General features: G+C 36.3%; 1 protein-coding gene across 5 annotated transcripts in view; it reads right to left on the bottom strand.

Annotated features, from left to right (window-relative positions):
• CSNK1G3 (casein kinase 1 gamma 3) overlaps window positions 1-19,111 on the bottom strand; it is a 156,506-nt gene that overhangs the window by 26,203 nt on the left and 111,192 nt on the right. For 4 of the 5 annotated variants that reach the window (XM_029216279.1, XM_029216278.1, XM_029216282.1 and 1 more), the window contains 3 exons: window positions 14,921-15,027; window positions 14,382-14,405; window positions 1,485-4,156 (listed from right to left, as the gene is read on the bottom strand). In XM_029216279.1, coding sequence (XP_029072112.1) covers window positions 4,102-4,156; window positions 14,382-14,405; window positions 14,921-15,027 — 186 coding nt within the window. In that variant the 3' untranslated portion in view covers window positions 1,485-4,101. Of the gene's footprint in view, window positions 1-1,484; window positions 4,157-14,381; window positions 14,406-14,920; window positions 15,028-19,111 lie in introns of those variants that run through there. The other variant, XM_029216280.1, reaches the window with a different exon arrangement.

Genomic DNA, 19,111 nt, shown 5'->3' with positions numbered 1-19,111 from the left:
TTACAAAAAAGTTTGCCAACCCCTAGTCTAGAGCAGTGCAGGAGTGTTCTTCAATTTGAGTAAAATCACAGTATGGTAAACACTGCTGTGAACAAGTGTTCTTTCTAAAACCATTTTCATATCCCAGCAGTATTACCTGATAATACTTCTATATGTAGTTCTTTCTTTGGTTACGATCCATGTATTCTTATGAAGTAAATTTCCTAAGAAAATAATATGTGGGTCTGTATTAGAGATGGTCAGAGAAGAAACTAGTTAACCCAAACATCAGCAAAGCTTTATAATTCAATTTATTTCTCTTCTAGAAGAAAGGTTAGCTTTTAACTCTACTAATCCAATTCTATCACAAAAACCTTTAAAACTAAACAAAAGCACATCAAATAGGGTACTTATGACCTGTTTTTACCTGAGTCCAAAACATTTTTCAAATGTATTCATTCACCATGTTAGTGATTTCCAATAATATATTCACATTAATAAAAGTCTCAGTAATAACAATGTTTTCTAATTTAAAACAATTAAGTTTGCCTTTATACTCTATTTTGTTTTTCTCACCATGACTGAAGATATCTAGATTGCCTGCGCAGAATCCATTCACTCTCCTTCTGGTAACAATATCCTCATTTCCTTTTGGGGAACACCCCCTTCTACCTTATTTCTCAGTTCAGTGTGTCCTCTGAAGATGGGAGAACAACATTCCCTGGGTCACAGTAGTTGGCTCGAGGGTGGGCATGTGAACCAATGAAGGAATAAATGTCAGTCTTAGGATTTTGTTGAAACTGTTGAGAGAAACTGTCCTTTGTTTTGGCTGAGATTATGGCAGAAGTCTGAAGCTGCTGGGTGGTCACTTTACCATCACACATGAAGAATCTCCCTGACAATGAAAACAGCAGAGTAGGAAGCAAAACTGAGAGATACAGAGAAAAACAGACTCCTGAACTTTGCACCAGGATCAAGCATGCCTGAAGCTACTCCTATCACTGGACTTTTCAGTTAAATGTAACAATGTGCATGCCTATTGCTGAAGCCATGTTAAGTTTCTGTCACTTGCAAAAGAAAAGGGTGCTAATGCAACTATACAGTCATTCAGATTGAAACCTAATCTTAGGTCAGATATTTCTAGACAGGGCCTTTTAACCCATGCTTAACCTGTTATGTTTCATCTCCATATCTTATTCTTTCTGAATGGTGGTGCTTAATGGACACACATGGGCTTAGTGTGTGCTGCTTTGACTTATCTTACCTTTGGCATCTTTCAGTAAGCAGAGCACCTTAAAGCACCTAGCACAATGATGAACTGTGAGATACTGTCACAGATATATGCTCTTTATCTGGAATGATATTAAAGTCATTCACTTAAAATTGGATTTAATAATATTTCATTTCTGTGAACATCATAATATGACTTCATTTTTGAAAAGGAATGAAATGATTCAGTTTGTTTCCCTCGGTTTATTAGTGGCATTAGTTCTAATTAATTGCTCTATTAAGGAGTTCAGAGAAGTATAAAAAAATTTTTTTTAACTTTCATTAAAGAAAGCTTAGATACTTCCAGGTATGTACTCTTTACAATAGGGTTCCAACAAAGCAAAACAAAATCAAAAAACACAAACGAATGTTCCTTTAGCTCTGCTTTTCACATTTAGTAAATTAAATAAACTGAATTTTTAAAATTCCTGTCTTCAATTAGTAAGTGGCATTATTTTACCCATATTAGAGGAAAGGGGAAAGAGCAAGTTTAAAAAAACTACCTTTATTTTTTATTTCTTTTTCAGTTACATACTTTTAAACAGGGATGTGTTTCATTATTCAGACATTCAGGCAATGTTGACTTCATTAGTGTTGACAGAAAAGAAGCATAAAAATGCAAAACATTGTTGGCTTAACCTGAACATACCTGCATTACTTATTATTGACCAGTTTGTGTTGCCAAAAGACTTATTCCTTGGCATTAAAATGGAGCACTTAAAAATATTGCTAAAAAGCAAATGTCTACACACTGGTCTTTGCAGCAAATAAGGGTATTTATAGTTTTAAAATATTTTAAGTCCATAATTGGATTAATATACACACCTTCTTATGTATAAGGAGTTCAGATCATATAAACACTGTACAGTCCAAAAACCCTACTGAGAATAAAACTAAACAGGCTTATGATAAGAAATACAGATATCGCATGTATTTACAAATATCATAGACACACAAATTTGGTCAAATACTGTAAAGAAAGAAGTGGTTTCACATTATAATGGCCAAAACATCCATCTACCTTGCTCAAAGCAAACAAAAATAAAAACTCAGTATGTAACTCCTGTAGTTTAAGACATCATGACAGTATACAAATAGATAAAATGGAAACTGTTGACCAAATTATACAACAAGTGTTTTCTAGGCTGAGTGTAGGTCTTTAAAATCAAGAACTTATAAAGATCATTCATAGATTCAGAGCAACAATGATAATGTCCTGATTTGCGGTATTCATATGGGTGCCTAATTCTTCAAAAACAATGCACTGAACTTTTGGCTAATAAGAAAAATAAATTACAAAGTACAGTTAAATTCCTGTAAATGCAATAATGTCAAAAATGTAGATTTATTTACTTTAATTACATATTTTAAATGTTACCTTGAGACAATAAAAATAAATAAGCATGCCCGGAGGCACACACTTAAAGACAAAAAGAAGGGGCTGAGTGGAAGGAGTAAGCAACAAGTTCATGAATGAAAGGTGAATGTGAGATTTGAACAACATAATTATCTTTCTAGCCAGTCTTTTTGTCTTAACTCTCCTTGCAAATTCTGGCTAGTAGAATGTGACAAAAGTATACCTGTGTCTTCATGGCTTAAAACAAAGCATACTTGAAAAGTGGAATGGGTTTCCTTTTTTTACAGAACCATTACTTTGTTCATATGCAGGCACTTCAAAAGACTATGGGGACAAAGCACCTGACCCATCCTCTCCAAAATAGTTTTCAATCATCACAATTACGCTAAAAAGTAGGAAAATTCCAGAGAACCAGCAAAGTTGAATACAAGAGACTAATGTGCGCAGACGGCAATAGAGTGACCCCGTTTCTATTGCTGAGGGTCTTTTTTTAAAATCAAAGGGCAAATAATTAATAAACAGACACCATTGTGTGGCACATCCAAAGTTTTCTGCTTAAGGTGAATGTAATCGTTCAGCAGCAGGTTTCAGTGGGATCTCCTTAGATTTCAGCCTCATATGATGCGGTGAGATTCACATTTATTCCTTCTCCTTAGTGTATTTTTCAAAAAACTCCAACATATCTCATTTCTCAAAGTATTCATTTCTTGCTGTCTAACATACATTATTATCTGGAAGCATAAAGTTACATTATACAAATATTTTGCATTTTTAAAAAATAAGCGCTTTTGCCACTTCGACAACACTGTACTTCACTTAGTGGTGCAACAAAAGCAGAGCTCATATTTACCACACTACTTGTGATTCATTTTACCACTACCATCTGCCAAACCCATAGAGCTTTTTCCTCAGTACCTCTGGGCAGTAACTGTACCATGATTTCACAGAGAGAATGTTAATATGACTCATGAATAGCAGTACCGACAGTAACAGTGAAATCAATGCAGATGTCACACAGATAATGATCTTCTCAAGGGATAACTTCTTTTAAATATTTGGGCAACTCTGTTTTCTCTGTTGCATTATCCACTGGGGAGAAAATTCCCCTGTGATTATTCTCTCACAGAAGTTATAAAAATCAGATTAGGTATATAATTGGTTGACATTTAAGATACTGTACTGCTTTCTACAACAGGAGGAGAGCTTCTGAAAAATGTTCTACAGAACTGTAATTCATCAATACCACCTCATTGGTCCATTCCATTCAATGATGGGCAAAGCACTCATGTTTTGACAAAACTTTAAAGCTTCCATAAAAGTTAAATTAGAAAAAAATACGAATGTAAGACAACCACAAAATGAAGTATGAAAGTATGACATTTTTGTTTCTAACAGTGAGTTCTTGAAAATATATGTGGTCACTACAGAGATGATTTTAATCACAAGACAGCAGATGAACATGTAAGTAACTCCCCATGATCTGTCTGTGTCCAGAGTCATTTGTGGCGCTGTATGGTTTTCCTTTTCCTTCGTTTGAAAAAGCAGCAGCACCTGCAGATGGAGGGAAATACTCCTTTTATTATAAAAATACTAAAATGTTGCAAAGTAAGGCTGAATCTATCATATTAATTTAAATGCCATAGAAAGCCAGGGGCTAGTGCAACATAAACAGTGAACATACCAATGAAGCATATATATTAGTGAAACGATGGCAAAGTTGTTACTGTCATTTCATCAGTGTGCCTTTTTAGAATAGCAAGACATTCTATGCAACATTAAAAGGAGCCACTAAACTGAAAAGGCTCTGCACGAAGACTAACTAAAAAGCCATAAAGTTCTGAACCCCAACTGACCCATCACATTCTATTTTAGATACTAATTTCTGGCAATGGCATGCTGTTATATAAAGTTCATCTTATGTATTCTTTCCCTTTTTTCCTGGTATTCATATATGATTGTTGAAGCCATTGTTAGAAAAGCAATAATGAACCTAATTTGGGGATTTTATTTTCATTAAGAATTAGTTTAGATTCCAAAACTAAAAAGATAAATCCCCAAAACACTCTTCAACAAACATTTTCCATCATATTTACAAAGTGGAAGAGAGAAAATACATTAAATAGAGTAAGAATGCTAAGACTGGCACTTTTAATTCTTTAGAGGTTAAAGAAGGTCAAGCTTATCATGTTATTTTAATTAAGGGAAAAATATGCTTAACATTTAAAACAGCATAATCAAGGTGATTCAGTTTTGCAGTTGAAAACTGATTCAGTTTTTGTAGTCTATTTAAGAAATATCTGGTTTTTACTCCTAGGTGGAAAAAACGTAGACATGATCCCTGAGAGAACTAGTTTTTCTCACAGTAAATTCTCCTAGTCATGAGAAGATGCAACACATGTAGAGCAATGCTGAGGTTGGTATGAGCTGAAAGTTAAATGAAAATCACTGATCAGCAACTAACAAAACAAATACACACACATGTATATATATTCTAAAAGTCTAGCATTCCTTCAAATAAAGGTCTGGCCGTTTTCCCCTTCCATACCTAAAAGAAAGTCAATCTATCAGAATATCAAGATGACAGGTACCACATATAGAGAGGCTCCTTTTTTTTTTTTCCCACTGAAGTCCTTACAAAGATGTTCCTTTAATTCTTACCAGCCAACCTTCATAAAACAATATTAACTCAACATTTTCAAGCTAAGCATAAAATAAAAGAGACCATGGAGCTTCAGGTGTCCTATCCAGCAAAAGATCATGGAAGATGAAATAAAGGCTAGATATCATTATTTCTGTGAAATAAACGTAAACAAAAATCCACACTGTCCAGTTAAATTACATACTCTCTCCACTCACATTATCTTTAGTCAAAAATAATTTCAGACCATTTATTGTGATTTATGCCATAATTATGAAATCACTATGGGGCATTCAAAACCAAATTACACAATTGCATTCAAGTAGTACATAATGACTAGACCATGGAATGTGAATAATTCAAAATTGTATATATCAGCTGATAAAGATTCAACTAGAAATATGTGCCGTTATCAATCTTGACGGGTTTTACTCTTATTGAGGTAACTACCAGAAAGAATGGAAATAAATTACCCAATCAAGGGCCTTAAAAAGAGACACCACTGTAAAAGAAGACTCTAGCCACAATACATTTTTCCTAGACTTAGAGAAGTAAGTCAGAATTTTCTAACTGTTAGGTACCTAATACTTTCTCAAATCTGTTATATATATTTTCTAAAATAAAAAAGCAAAACAAAAAACTACTAGGAGATAAAAATCATTATTCTAAAAAGAACCTTTCAATTAAAAACTTAGAAAAGAGTTACAAAATGTCCATATTGTAGAAAACAAAATATTAAAAAATTGGTATTTAAAAGAAAGACCAAATAATTAGAATATTAAATTTAAGAATATGGGCATATATCAATGGAACTTTATTGTTTAATAAATATAAAGTTTTATTAACAATGTTCACTGTTTCTAAATAATGTCATTTGTCTTTTCAAATTCCAAAGTATATTCTTTTAAAAAGTTTTCTACTAATAAAGTGTTCTAAGGTATACATAAGCCTTTTGGAATGGGGAATTGAATATAATAGATGTTTTGATGAACAAGTTCAAGTCTCAGCTTTACCACACTTGAATTAGCACTTCACTTTGTCTGATTTGTTTTTTACCATTAATCTGCTTTCAGTTCTGAGAGTTGAGTGCTTCCTATTTCCTAGGTAATCTTTCCTTCCATTGTGTAAGTATTGTTGAACACAGAAAACTACTCCAAGCATTTATTTAAGATTAAATAAGATCTTCAAATGCATTATAATTGTAGAGACCTTTTAAAATCAAAAGCAATCTAAAAAAGACATCTATTTTTTAGAAATAAATCCCACTGAATACACCCTTGTATTCAGTACACCCTTGAAATAGATTTGCCATTTGCCTAAGTAGAGCTGGCATGCTATTAAACTGACTACCACCAGAGGACAGCATTACTTTATGCGATATGAATGCATCCAAGTACAGAGAACAGAGATGCTCTCAAAATATGATATACTTACAGCAGTTAAGAAGGAAATTGATATTAACCTTGTGGCTGACTTCTTAAAAGTCATTATCAAAACAGCTGATTTTATAGTCTTAGTGATTAATGAATTAGGTCTCATCTCAATTGCCCTGGGCACTCAGTCTAAAACAGTTTCTTGCATATGGCCACTCTGACAAACGACCGTGTTATTTTCCTCTCAGTACATAGTACTAATCTGAATTTATTTTATTTATTTACTTATTATCTACCTCCACATAGAATGTAAGTTTCCTAAGGTCTTGCTCACAGATACATCCCACAAATGGGCACAAAATTGGTACTCATTTAATACCTATTGAATTAATGAATGATTTGCCTCATAAATGCAACTAACTTCTAGAGTAAGAACCTGGTCAAAATTCTAAAGCATGTTCTAAAGCTAAAGTTCTTACCCTTGGGCCACAGACCCTAGTGAAACCTTACAAAATACAGATTTTAGTGCCCGTGGAAGCTTTTCTGGAGAGAGATGATTTGCACCAAATTATTAAAGGACTGAATCGCAAGAAGCACTGCTTTCTAGATCCAACTGCCAGGTCACCCTCTCGCGACTCCATTTCAAATATGAGGCCTCATCCTGGATGCAATGAGCTGACCAATGGAGATACTGAGTGGACACCATGTCATCAGTTCACATGAGAGCAGGCAAATGCATAAAAAGAAACCATGTAATTTTAACTTGGTACAGTTGTGGGGCGGGTGGTATCGGAAACAATAACTGCAAATAACAGCACAGATTCCAGGAATCCGCACATAGAGAAGTTTTCACAGATGACGTGAGCAAGTTACTTTATCAATAAATTAAATTATCTGGTCTTAGAAAATAACTCACACCTTTACAATTTTCAAGAATATTTTCTCTCCTTGCTGCTCAGTGGCTACATTTTCTTATCCACTAGTTCATACCTCATGTGGGGTCTCCTCAGATCTAGGCTACTGACAACTACCTTGGGGAAAGAATAAGCTGACCAGACATTTAAATCATGTTCTTGTCAATGATTCTCTTTTTCTTGGCTCTTTCTTGATAATTCCTTGTGTGGTTACAGTGAGCCAATACGCCCTCACAAGTCAGGTTCATGCTTCTGACCTGATCATCTGGTGGCTACCCTAGAAGCTTTGAAGCCACATCTCTAGTCTTAAATCATTTGGGAATAAATGTTAAATTCTGCTTCTGATGAACATTAAGGCTGTTGCCTGAAATACTGTTTAGGTAGGAAACAAGAAATCATAATGGGTCAACGTCCTAAACTCTGTAGAAAACATAGATGATAATAGCCAAGGTTTTCCTATTGACATCACACCACCATTTCCCGTTACTGACTGCCCTTTTCTTCTTGGAGAATATGGCTTGTCTTCCTGGATTTATGTCATATACTTTCTTCTCAAAAGTCTACCCAGAAACTGAAGCATGTTCCTCTGTCTGGATCTGAAGTTTTTGGTTTTTTTTAAATTTAAAATAGTTTCTTCTTGATTTTACATTCTTTTTTTTTTAACATTTTTACTGCAGTATAATTGCTTTCCAATGGTGTGTTAGTTTCTGCTTTATAACAAAGTGAATCAACTATACATATACATATATCCCCATATCTCCTCCCTCTTGCGTCTCCCTCTCACCCTCCTATCCCACCCCTCTAGGTGGTCACAAAGCACCGAGCTGATCTCCCTGCTTCCCACTAGCTATCTATTTTACATTTGGTAGTATATATAAGTCCATGCCAGTCTCTCACTTTGTCCCAGCTTACCCTTCCCCCTCCCCGTGTCCTCAAGTTCATTCTCCCATTCTCTATGTCTGCGTCTTTATTCCTGCCCTGCCCCTAGGTTCTTCAGAACCATTTTCTTTTTTTTAAGATTCCACATATATGTGTTAGCATACGGTATTTTTCTCTTTCTGACTTACTTCACTCTGTATGACAGACTCTAGGTCCATCCACCTCACTACAAATAACTCAATTTCGTTTCTTTTTATGGCTGAGTAATAGTCCATTATATATATGTGCCACATTTTTTTTATCCATTCATCTGTCAATGGACACTTAGGTTGCTTCCATGTCTATTGTAAATAGAGCTGCAATGAACATTGTGGTACATGACTCTTTCTGAATTATGGTTTTCTCAGGGTATATGCCCAGTAGTGGTATTGCTGGGTTGTACGGTAGTTCTATTTTTAGTTTTTTAAGGAACCTCCATACTGTTCGCCATAGTGGCTATATCAATTTACATTCCCACCAACAGTGCAAGAGGGTTCCCTTTTCTCCACACCCTCTCCAGCATTTATTGTTTGTAGATTTTTGATGATGACCATTCTGACTGGTGTGAGGCGATACCTCATTGTAGTTTTGATTTGCATTTCTCTAATGATTAGTGATGTTGAGCATCGTTTCATGTGTTTGTTGGCAATTGGTATATCTTCTTTGGAGAAATATCTATTTAGATTTTCTGCCCATTTTTGGATTGGGTTGTTTGTTTTTTTGATGTTGAGCTGCATGAGCTGCTTGTAAATTTTGGAGATTAATCCTTTGTCAGTTGCTTCATTTGCAAATATTTTCTCCCATTCTGAGGGTTGTCTTTTGGTCTTGTTTATGGTTTCCTTTGCTCTGCAAAAGCTTTTAAGTTTCATTAGATACCACTTGTTTATTTTTGTTTTAATTTCCATTTCTCTAGGAGGTGGGTCATAAAGGATCTTGCTGTGATTTATGTCATAGAGCGTTCTGCCTATGTTTTCCTATAAGAGTTTGATAGTGTCTGGCCTTATATTTAGGTCTTTAATCCATTCTGAGTTTATTTTTGTGTATGGTGTTAGGGAGTGTTCTAATTTCATTCTTTTACATGTAGCTGTCCAGTTTTCCCAGCACCACTTATTGAAGAGGCTGTCTTTTCTCCATTGTACATCCTTGCCTCCTTTATCAAAAATAAGGTGACCATACATGTGTGGGTTTATTGGATCTGAAGTTCTTATCTGTCCCTACAATGACTCACTGGCTCATCCACTGGTTGAGGGACCGTTGGTACCTGCCAGACCCCACCCACTTAGGACTCCAGAACCTAGCCTCTCCTCGTCTCGTTGATGAGTATATAGAAAATATCTTTCATGACGTCTAAACTTTAGTTCATTGACAAAGGATTTTTCCCCTTAAAACTTATACTTGAAATGTAATTTCATTTCTCTAGGTCTCTTGATTATAAAAATGAGAAACTGTTTGGTTAGGCAATTAAGTTTAGATCAGAGAGCAAGACCATGTAACTACTCTAACTAAGAACCTGCAGACCCATCCTCACCTTCAATTTCTTCCTCTCCATCCATGTGCAATTAGTTCCTCAAGTCTGAAATGACTTTTAAAATCTCCCCACCCTCTCATGCTGGCTTATTTCATAACTTCTTGCCTCCACCATGGCTAAGAGCCTTTTAGCTGACTTCTAGCATAAGACCCTCCTCTATCCAATCTGCCATCCAAACTTCCCCCATCATAATATGGCCATGCCCTTTTCCTCTTAAATCTCAGCAATGGTTCTCCACTGTCTGAGGCATTAAGTCCACACAGCTTTTAAAATTTGGTTCCAACCTATTTCTACTCTCCTCTCAGTCTCATCCTCCATCAGCCTTCCTTACCAGGCAGCCTGTACTTTAGGAGGAAGGAAGGAAAGGGGGGAGGAAGGGAGGGAGGGAAGGAGGGAATGGAGATTTTCTGCAATCTGAGAAACCCAGGAAGCAACATAAGTCTCAAACTGCTGCTGAATTAACTTTCTTAAGATTCAATGTGATTATACCATTTCTTGGCTTAAAACCCACAGCATGCTTTCTTGTGCTAAGAAAGATCATGTCCAATTTATTTATATTTTAACATGCTACTAAAGGCCCTTGGAGATTGGGCACCTAGTCTATCTCAGTTTCCATTAATATATTCACACTCTCTATGTGCAGGGATTACTACTCAAACTAACCCATTCTTTTCTTGCTCCACATTGTCGCTCAACCTCTTCTTCTCTCTGACCCACATTCCCTTGCCAAATCATACTCATCTTTGAGAACTACTGCAAATGTATCCTTACCCACGAAGACTTCCTGATCTTCAGCTAGAAGTGCATACTCCAGTCTCTGAACTCCATACTGCTAATCCTATAATACCTTGCTTTAGACCAGTGATTCTCAATCCTGGTTGCTCCTTAGAATTGGCTTAAAGGCATTTTAAAAATCCTGGTGGGCTTCCCTGGTGGCGCAAGTGGTTGAGAGTCCGCCTGCCGATGCAGGGGACACGGGTTCGGGCCCCGGTCCGGGAAGATCCCACGTGCCGCGGAGCGGCTGGGCCTGTGAGCCATGGCCGCTGAGCCTGCATGGAGCCTGTGCTCCGTAACGGGAGAGGCCACAGCAGTGAGAGGCCCACGTAACACACACACACAAAAAAAATACTGGTAACCAGACCCTACCACTCAGAAAGTACAACTTAAGTAATGGCATATTTTTAAAACTCCCCAGATGATTGTGATATGAAGCCAGGGTGAGAACCACTATGTAAAAGTCACTGGTGTACTTACTATCTTCTCTAATGGAACGAAAGGGCCTTGACTTATCTTCATAATCATCATATTACCAAACACACAATAACTGTTCAGTAAATGATGGAAAGGGGGAAAAAAAGAGAAACAGAGAAACAAAGGAAAAAAGATGACTTCACAATACTTAAAAACTCAATAACTAAACTTAAAGGAAGCCTTGTTCTCCTAAATTCCTGGAAGAAATGATGAGGGCGCTATCATTTGTATCACCTGCCTTAAAAAAAAATTCTCCACTACAGTAAAAAAAGGTAAGGCAAAATCTCATTACTAATGAAGGAGCCACTTTATCTTGGGGGAAGAGACTATTCTCCATCACTTGGAAATCATACATTTACCCCATGAGGTACTATTCTAGGAAACATGAGACTCTAAAATATCTGTTGTAGAATACATTCTAGTAATGAGATGGCATGAGAGGGATCTCTGCCAATCAGAGGCAAGAAGAAAAGAAGGAAGTAGGAAACAAATTCTGAAAAAGAATTCTAAGCAGGTCTCTAGCTACCCATAAAATGGTGGAAGAAAGAAGAGAAGCATTAGATGCAATTTAGAAAAAGAAATCATGCTCACGTTTCTTAATCACAGACTAAGAGGATATAAGGAATGCAATAATAAGCCTGTAGGAATGTCAGAATAACCCTGATTAGAGACAAGACAAAATGTTGTGTGTTTTAAAAGAGTTTTTAACTAGTGAAGAGTTAGGGAAGTTCTGAGGATTTCTGTAACCCATCTGGAATAAAGCTTCACTGAAATCATGGATTGCTATCCATTTTTCTAAATAACTGCTTTATTCAGATATAATTCACACATCATTAAATTCACCTTTTTAAAGTGTACAATTCAGTGGTTTTTAATATATTCAAAGAGTTTTGCAGCCCTCACCACTACTTAACTTCAAAACATTTTCTTCACTCCATAAAGAAACCATATAACCTATCAGCAGTCACTCCCATCTTCCTCAAAGCTGCCGGAGGCAATCACTGTCTATTTTCTGTCTCTATATATTTGCTTATTCTGGATATTTCATGTAAATGGATCATATAATACGTGGCCTTTTATGTCTGGCTTGTGTCACTTAGCATCATGTTTTCAATTTCATTTTTTATATTGTTAACTGATAGTCCATTGTATCGATACACTACATTATGTAGTCAATTATTTAGTAATAATTTGTTGAGGTCTTGGGGATCTTAAGATAAAAAAGACCTTGTTTTTAAGAAATCCAAGAAGTTTCAAGAAGTGAGAGATAGATAAAGAGAATAACATATCAATGGCCAACTTAAGGAACTGACGGAACATAGACTTCAGAATGGAAAATGAGGCTGGGAAAGACAGGCAGGAGCCAGACCAGGAAAGGCATGAAGGGCCTGGTGCCTTGCCAAGTGATCTAGATTTGACGCTCTATGCAAAAGAGAACCTCACTTCAGGAAGAGCCTTCCCACCATTTTCCTTTTTCTCATTTTCCAGCACCTACAGATAAAAACCCAAACCATAAATACACACACTCACGCCCATCTCAGCTAAATAAATTACTACTCAGTCTTCAAAGCCCCCTCCAAAAAGCATTCTCTGATCATCCTGTCAGTAAACACTCATTTTCTTTACAAGCTCTAACGGATTTTTCATACCTTTTTCATAGTATTTATCATACACTGATAAATGCTAAAACAACTGCAATTACCCCCACTGGAGTATGATCTACTTAAGGGCAAGGACAGTATCAGATATTTCTGAAATCCAAGCAGTGTAACTGTTGAATGAATACATGGAAAAATGTAATAGATTTGGTGGAAAGCAGGTCTCTTGGAGGATGCGAACACAGAAGAGTCAGTTTCAGTGAAGAGTGGTGTGAAGGTAAAAATACAGAACACTGATGGAAGAGGCACAAGCCTGGGAAGAGCACAGAGGAGAGGTGACTGGCAGCCGGAAGGGGAGAAGCAGATAGGGGTGATAATGGCAACTGAGCACTTGCCATGTGCCAGACAAAATAACTGTGCTTTATCACATTTAATTTTCTCAACAACCTATGAGGCATCTATTATTAGCCTCATTTTACAGGAAAAGAAACAAGCTTGAAGAAGGAAACGAACAGTGGCAGAAGTAGGATTCTACAACCTACGTTTAATTGCAAAGGCCATGTGCATTCTTATCTGCCACATGCCACCCACCTTTATAACTGTGCTTAGGATTGCACAAGCACATATATACTGTTGCTTTTATTTCTGACATAAAAATACACAAGTATGTAGCTGACTAATTATATCCTGAAATCCACCAAACTAAGTCATACTGACCATGAATAAATTCCACAGTCAAACTGGTTAAAATGGACATTTGATCATTACGCTTTAAAAAGAAATATCCACAAAAGTTTCCTCATCTTGCAGCCAGCAAATGAGCACTTATGTAAGGTTCCCTTTGGATAATGAGTAGATGAGTAAATGTTCCAAAATTTACTAATTTAAACAACTGTCTTTATTCACTCCAAGGCTGACTCAAAATTTGTCCTGAAATTGAGCGAAGCATTTTAAACACAGCGTTATAACTAAAGGCAAGGGCAAGAAAATAGTTTAAATTCAACATTATTGCAACAGATAAGAATATTATTTTTCATAGTATCTGTAATTAGCAGGAACTATTTAGATGAGGATTTTTCATAACACTCTCTCACTATAGTTTATCAATGTATACCATGTGTATTCAATGGCAATATAATTAGTAAGTGAAATACTGGTTTAGTGATACTATTGCTATGGGTATTTAACAATTACTAACAGGAAAAAAAGAAAGCTTAACTCAAAAACTTGCCTTTCTATTTAAAATAGCAAATAAAGCCTTGTGTTACAAAACAAATACATAAGCGCAAGCAAGGTTGGTGTATCATCTACTCAATAAAAAAGTGCCCCCAAATCTATGTCAGTTGAAGCAAAAAAGTTGCAGCAGGCAAAAGAGCTCCTCAATTATTTCTTGCTTTTCAGAGCTAATGTAAATGACATCAAATACTTTTGGACAACTTTTACCAATTATAATTTCTATGTTGAAAAGTTTGTTTTTAAAAAACACAAAATGGTGCTAAATCTTTGAAATTACAGTCAACGGAGCTATTTCTGCCTGCCTACACTTGAGAACTCACCACATGTTCAACACTTTCTGGCAGCTAAACACAAAAAAAAATACAAGGAAAAAGAGAGAGAGAGAAAGAGAGATCATCAGAAACTGCCCACATTGAAATTATCACATTGTTTTTCAAGCTTAATTTTTTTCCAAGCAGAATTATTATAATTTACTTTAACAAAAAAAAGTAACTTAAAACTAATATTAATACATGCAGCATACAAAATTAATAGTTTATTCTTATGTTTACAGAAAAAATGAGCATCTATAGTATAGCAATAACTTTCATGCATCAACATTCCTAAAAATAAAAATATGCTGTTAACTCTAAATAAGAATTTGAGCATAGTTCTTAAATAACTATTTTTGTATTATTAAAACATCTACTGAAATAGCTCTATTTTAAACTTAGTGATTAAAAAAATTAAATATACCACTTGTTTTGCATGCATCTATTCCTTGAAAAAAATTTCCTTAAATAACTGTAATGACTATAAATCTCAAACATGCACAGTTTAAGAAAGAAAAGTTACTAAATCAGGAAAAACCAATACATACTTGGTTTCATCCATCACTTCTACTTCCGTAGGGGCTGTGATAGGTGCATTTGAACGTCCTGCAGTAGGATCATCTGTGTTTAATTCTCCATTTGTAGAACTTACAACCTGCAAAAAAGAAAAAATACACACACACACACACACACACACAAAGTAATAGGTTATACAATGATAAACATAAAGTATTTAAATTAGAAAGTTAATATGAGGAACACAAAACAATTAGTATGCAGTTGTTCATAACTGAATATACTAATAGGTCTACATTTTATTAAAGATAAGGTCACTCATTATTTGCTTTGCAACTTACTTCCTTTTCATCTTGAAATCTGTCCTCTGGTTTTTAAGGCTAACACAATCAGTTCCCTCTTGTGTGCCAGTATCTTTTGGTACCTTGCTACATCATGAATTACTTCCTTTGGAAACTTCAATATTGTTCCTTCCAATGGATCCTTCATTTCAATCTGTAATCATGCTCAGGTCTCACTCTCATGTTGCCCATTCATTCACCCAGTTGTTCAAGCTCCAAATCCAGAAGTTACTGTGATTCCACTCTTTGACTTAAACCATCAGCAGATCCTGTTAAATCATCCCCTGACACACACCCCAAACCTAATCGGTCCTCCCCACTCTATGACTACCAGATCTGCAGTCCAGACCACCATTATCTCTTGAGTGAAGAAGAGCAAAAACCTATTAACTGGTCTGCTTTTACCCGTGTCCACCTCCCGTTAATGGATTGTCTACACAACAACCAAGGTGCTCCTTTTAAGATGTAAATTAGATAACACATAATTCTCTGCTTAAAGCTCTTCTAATGTCAACTTCCTGATTTCATTTAAAATAAACAACCATACTCTTTACTCCAATTTACAAAGCCCCACAAGATCTGAATCCTGCCTACCTCTCTGATCTCATAGCACTTTCCCTTTGCTCACTAGCCTCCAACCAATGTCAAGGTTATTTCTACCTTAAGGCCTTGGAACTATCTATTCTCACTCCCTGGAATTCTCTTCTTGCTTATTGTCTGTCTTCTTACCTTTCAGATTCTCAGAGAACATCTCTAAAACAGGACTTTTCCAACATACAATCTAGAACTTCCATGCAGGCACACTCTTACATGTTATACTTCACTTTTAATTCTTTGTATAGCATTTATCCATGTTGATGTTTTTCTGATTGACTGATTGATGTGTTTCTTGATACCCACCCCCATCTCCATTAAAATTAAGCTCCGGGCTTCCCTGGTGGCGCAGTGGTTGAGAATCTGCCTGCTGGTGCAGGGGACACGGGTTCGAGCCCTGGTCTGGGAGGATCCCACATGCCGCGGAGCAACTAGGCCCGTGAGCCACAACTGCTGAGCCTGCGCGTCTGGAGCCTGTGCTCCGCAACAAGAGAGGCCGCCATAGTGAGAGGCCCGCACACCGCGATGAGGAGTGGCCCCCGCTTGCCACAGCTAGAGAAAGCCCTTGCACAGAAATGAAGACCCAACACAGCCAAAAATAAATTAATAAACTCCTACCCCCAACATCTTCTTTAAAAACAAACAAAAAAAAATTAAGCTCCATAACAGCAAGAGCCTTGTGTTGTTCCCCAAGAGATCTCCCCACTCTCTCTGGCACAGAATAGGCACTCAATAAATATTTGTTAAAATAAATGAATACATGCATGCACGTATGAAATCTTAAAGCAAGATAAAAACCATAACAAAACTCCCAAATTCTCTTGGTCCTACAAAGTGACCTTACTGTCTTATCTCTTGTTTTCCTCCAAACTTCTTGAAAACTATTGTCTTAATTTACCACTTCCATTTTTATAAAATTCTCCATTTATTCCTTAACTCCTCCCAATCTACACTGTCCCTACATCAGAACTCAAATAAGAGTTTACTTGAAGGTTGTCAATGATTCCTAGAAAATATGTTAATAGTCTTTGTTCAGTCTTCATTTGCCTGTACATCTCCCTATGACTTGGCACCAGCTAATAACTTAGGAGTAAGACGAATCTAGATTCAAAACCTAGTTCTACCACTTACCAGCTATGTGACCCTGGAAAGACATCTTACATTGCTAAACCTCAGTGTTCTCAACTATGAAATTGGAAACAGAAGTATCCATTTAATAAGGTTGATATCAGGATGAAATGAAATTAATATATAAAGTGCAGTGACTGGCATATAGTAAGAGTTCAACAAATGGTGGCCATCATTATTACCGTCAGTCTGACCTAAAGTGTGGCTTCAACTGTCATCTCTATGTAAAGGATTCCCTGAGCCTAACCACTCACCCACATGGCCAGTTAGCTAGGCCAAGTTTGGCACCTCACTCAGTATTTCTAAAACCTAATTTATCATACTCCCTTTTAAATCTGTTACTTTCCCTATAGTTCCTATTTCTGTTAAAGCCCTAGCCTCTTCCCAGACCTCCAGGCTCAAAATCTAAGAATCATTTTTAATGTTTTCTCTACCTGATCTCTTTATAATGTAACAAGGGCCTAAGCATCAGAGTTGACAGGTGACTACTAGACTTAAGACTTCCATTTACGGAAGCCCACATATTTCTAAAACTTAAGTTCAAAGAGGCTACAACACGTCAGGCACTGCTCTAGGAACTTGGAATACCATAGTAAACAAGAGAGACAAACATCCCTGCCCTTGTGGACTTAACAGTCTAGTTTGGAGAAATATGCTCTCTCCCCACCAACTCAAGAAGAATAACCAGAAATCAATCAATGTATCTAGATTAAGTCATGATTTATATATATCCTATATGGAACAAGTACTTAGAAATGCATTTGTGCCTACAGCTGAAAATATAAAACTGCCTTCATCATCTTTAGAGGCAATCCAATGGGAGGAATACTCCTATAAGTCGCCCTCTCTGCTTCTGTGGCACCTGCTTCCTCCTTTCTGTCATTCTATTGATCTCCGTGGCTCTGTGTCAATTTTTTCTCTTAAAATTCTCCCTCTTTCTGAACACATTAAAAAATACTTATCTGTTGTAATTACTAACTATAATTGGGTTCTTAATTTTTAAAATGTCAGAGCCTCTGCAATGAACTGGAAAGGAATTAGAAAGCAGAATTCTTATCCTATACTTTTGTATTCTCCACCACCTTTAACGAACAGAGTGCCTTGCATGTAGTGGATAATCGAAACAGTTCACTGAACAATTTCCATCGTTCTTTCCTTAACAATAATTATTCAATGGGTTTCTTTTCCCACTTTTGTTCAATGGCCCTAAATAGGTGGAGGGAGGCCCCCTCAACTTATAGGCAGCTCCCCAAAAGTATCTCCCCCTACTTAAGCAGCACAAATGAAAATTTGAAACTCAAGTACTCTACATTTCCAGCAACAGTAACTATATATGCATTATAATTATAAAATCTGATTTATGTCACTTCACACACAGGCATTAAGTGACTTTAACAGTCTTTATTTTAGTGAAATGTTTCAAGCTTCATTCTTCACTGATCAGAACCAGATCAAAAGGAAGTAACATCTGACTTTATGAATTTTTTTAATGTAATTTTCCCTGGGCTTCCCAGATTCCCTAACCCTCTGAGTAAAGGCCAATATACCAGGGTCAGAAGAGAATCAATGTGGTGACAGAGTTCTGTGAAGCTGACCCACTTAAAAGTAGTGATGTGAGAATGTATCACAGCATTAAAATTGTTTCCACTTAAGAAAACTAGTGGTCTTTTTGCAAACAGATTTTAGAGGAAGAACCAAAGACATAATATTATAAATAATATGTCAATATCTTCCTGGAAACCAAAATCTGGCTTATTTTTGTAAGCCAAATTTTGAAGAATGATTCCATTTAGGTGACATTTCTAGAATTATAACTCACACTAGAACATAAGAATCTCTGAAATATTAGTGTTTATCAGGCTCCTTAACAAAAGTATATCTAAAAATCACAGATGCCTTGAGGTTTGACATTTCAAAAGAAAATTCAGGGTTTTTGTTGCTGCTGTTCTTGTTCTTAAAGAAAATTTCTGTTATTCCCACTTGATAAGAAACAGTGCAATTCTCGTTTTAAGAGGTTTATAAAAAAAGGCAACTAGGCCAAGTTTTACTATCACTGTATCAGAATTGAAGGGGAGGCGGTGGGGAAACAGCGTGCAGCTAAGCGTGGGAGAAAAACAATGGTCCATTTAATGGCTGCCTGCCCAATCTAATTCCAAAAGA

The sequence above is a fragment of the Monodon monoceros genome, unplaced genomic scaffold (genome assembly GCF_005190385.1).
Source record: "Monodon monoceros isolate NGI ecotype Baffin Bay Population unplaced genomic scaffold, NGI_Narwhal_1 Super_Scaffold_12, whole genome shotgun sequence".
NCBI classification, from domain to species: Eukaryota; Metazoa; Chordata; class Mammalia; order Artiodactyla; family Monodontidae; genus Monodon; species Monodon monoceros.
This window is presented reverse-complemented; position numbering and strand designations above follow the sequence as displayed.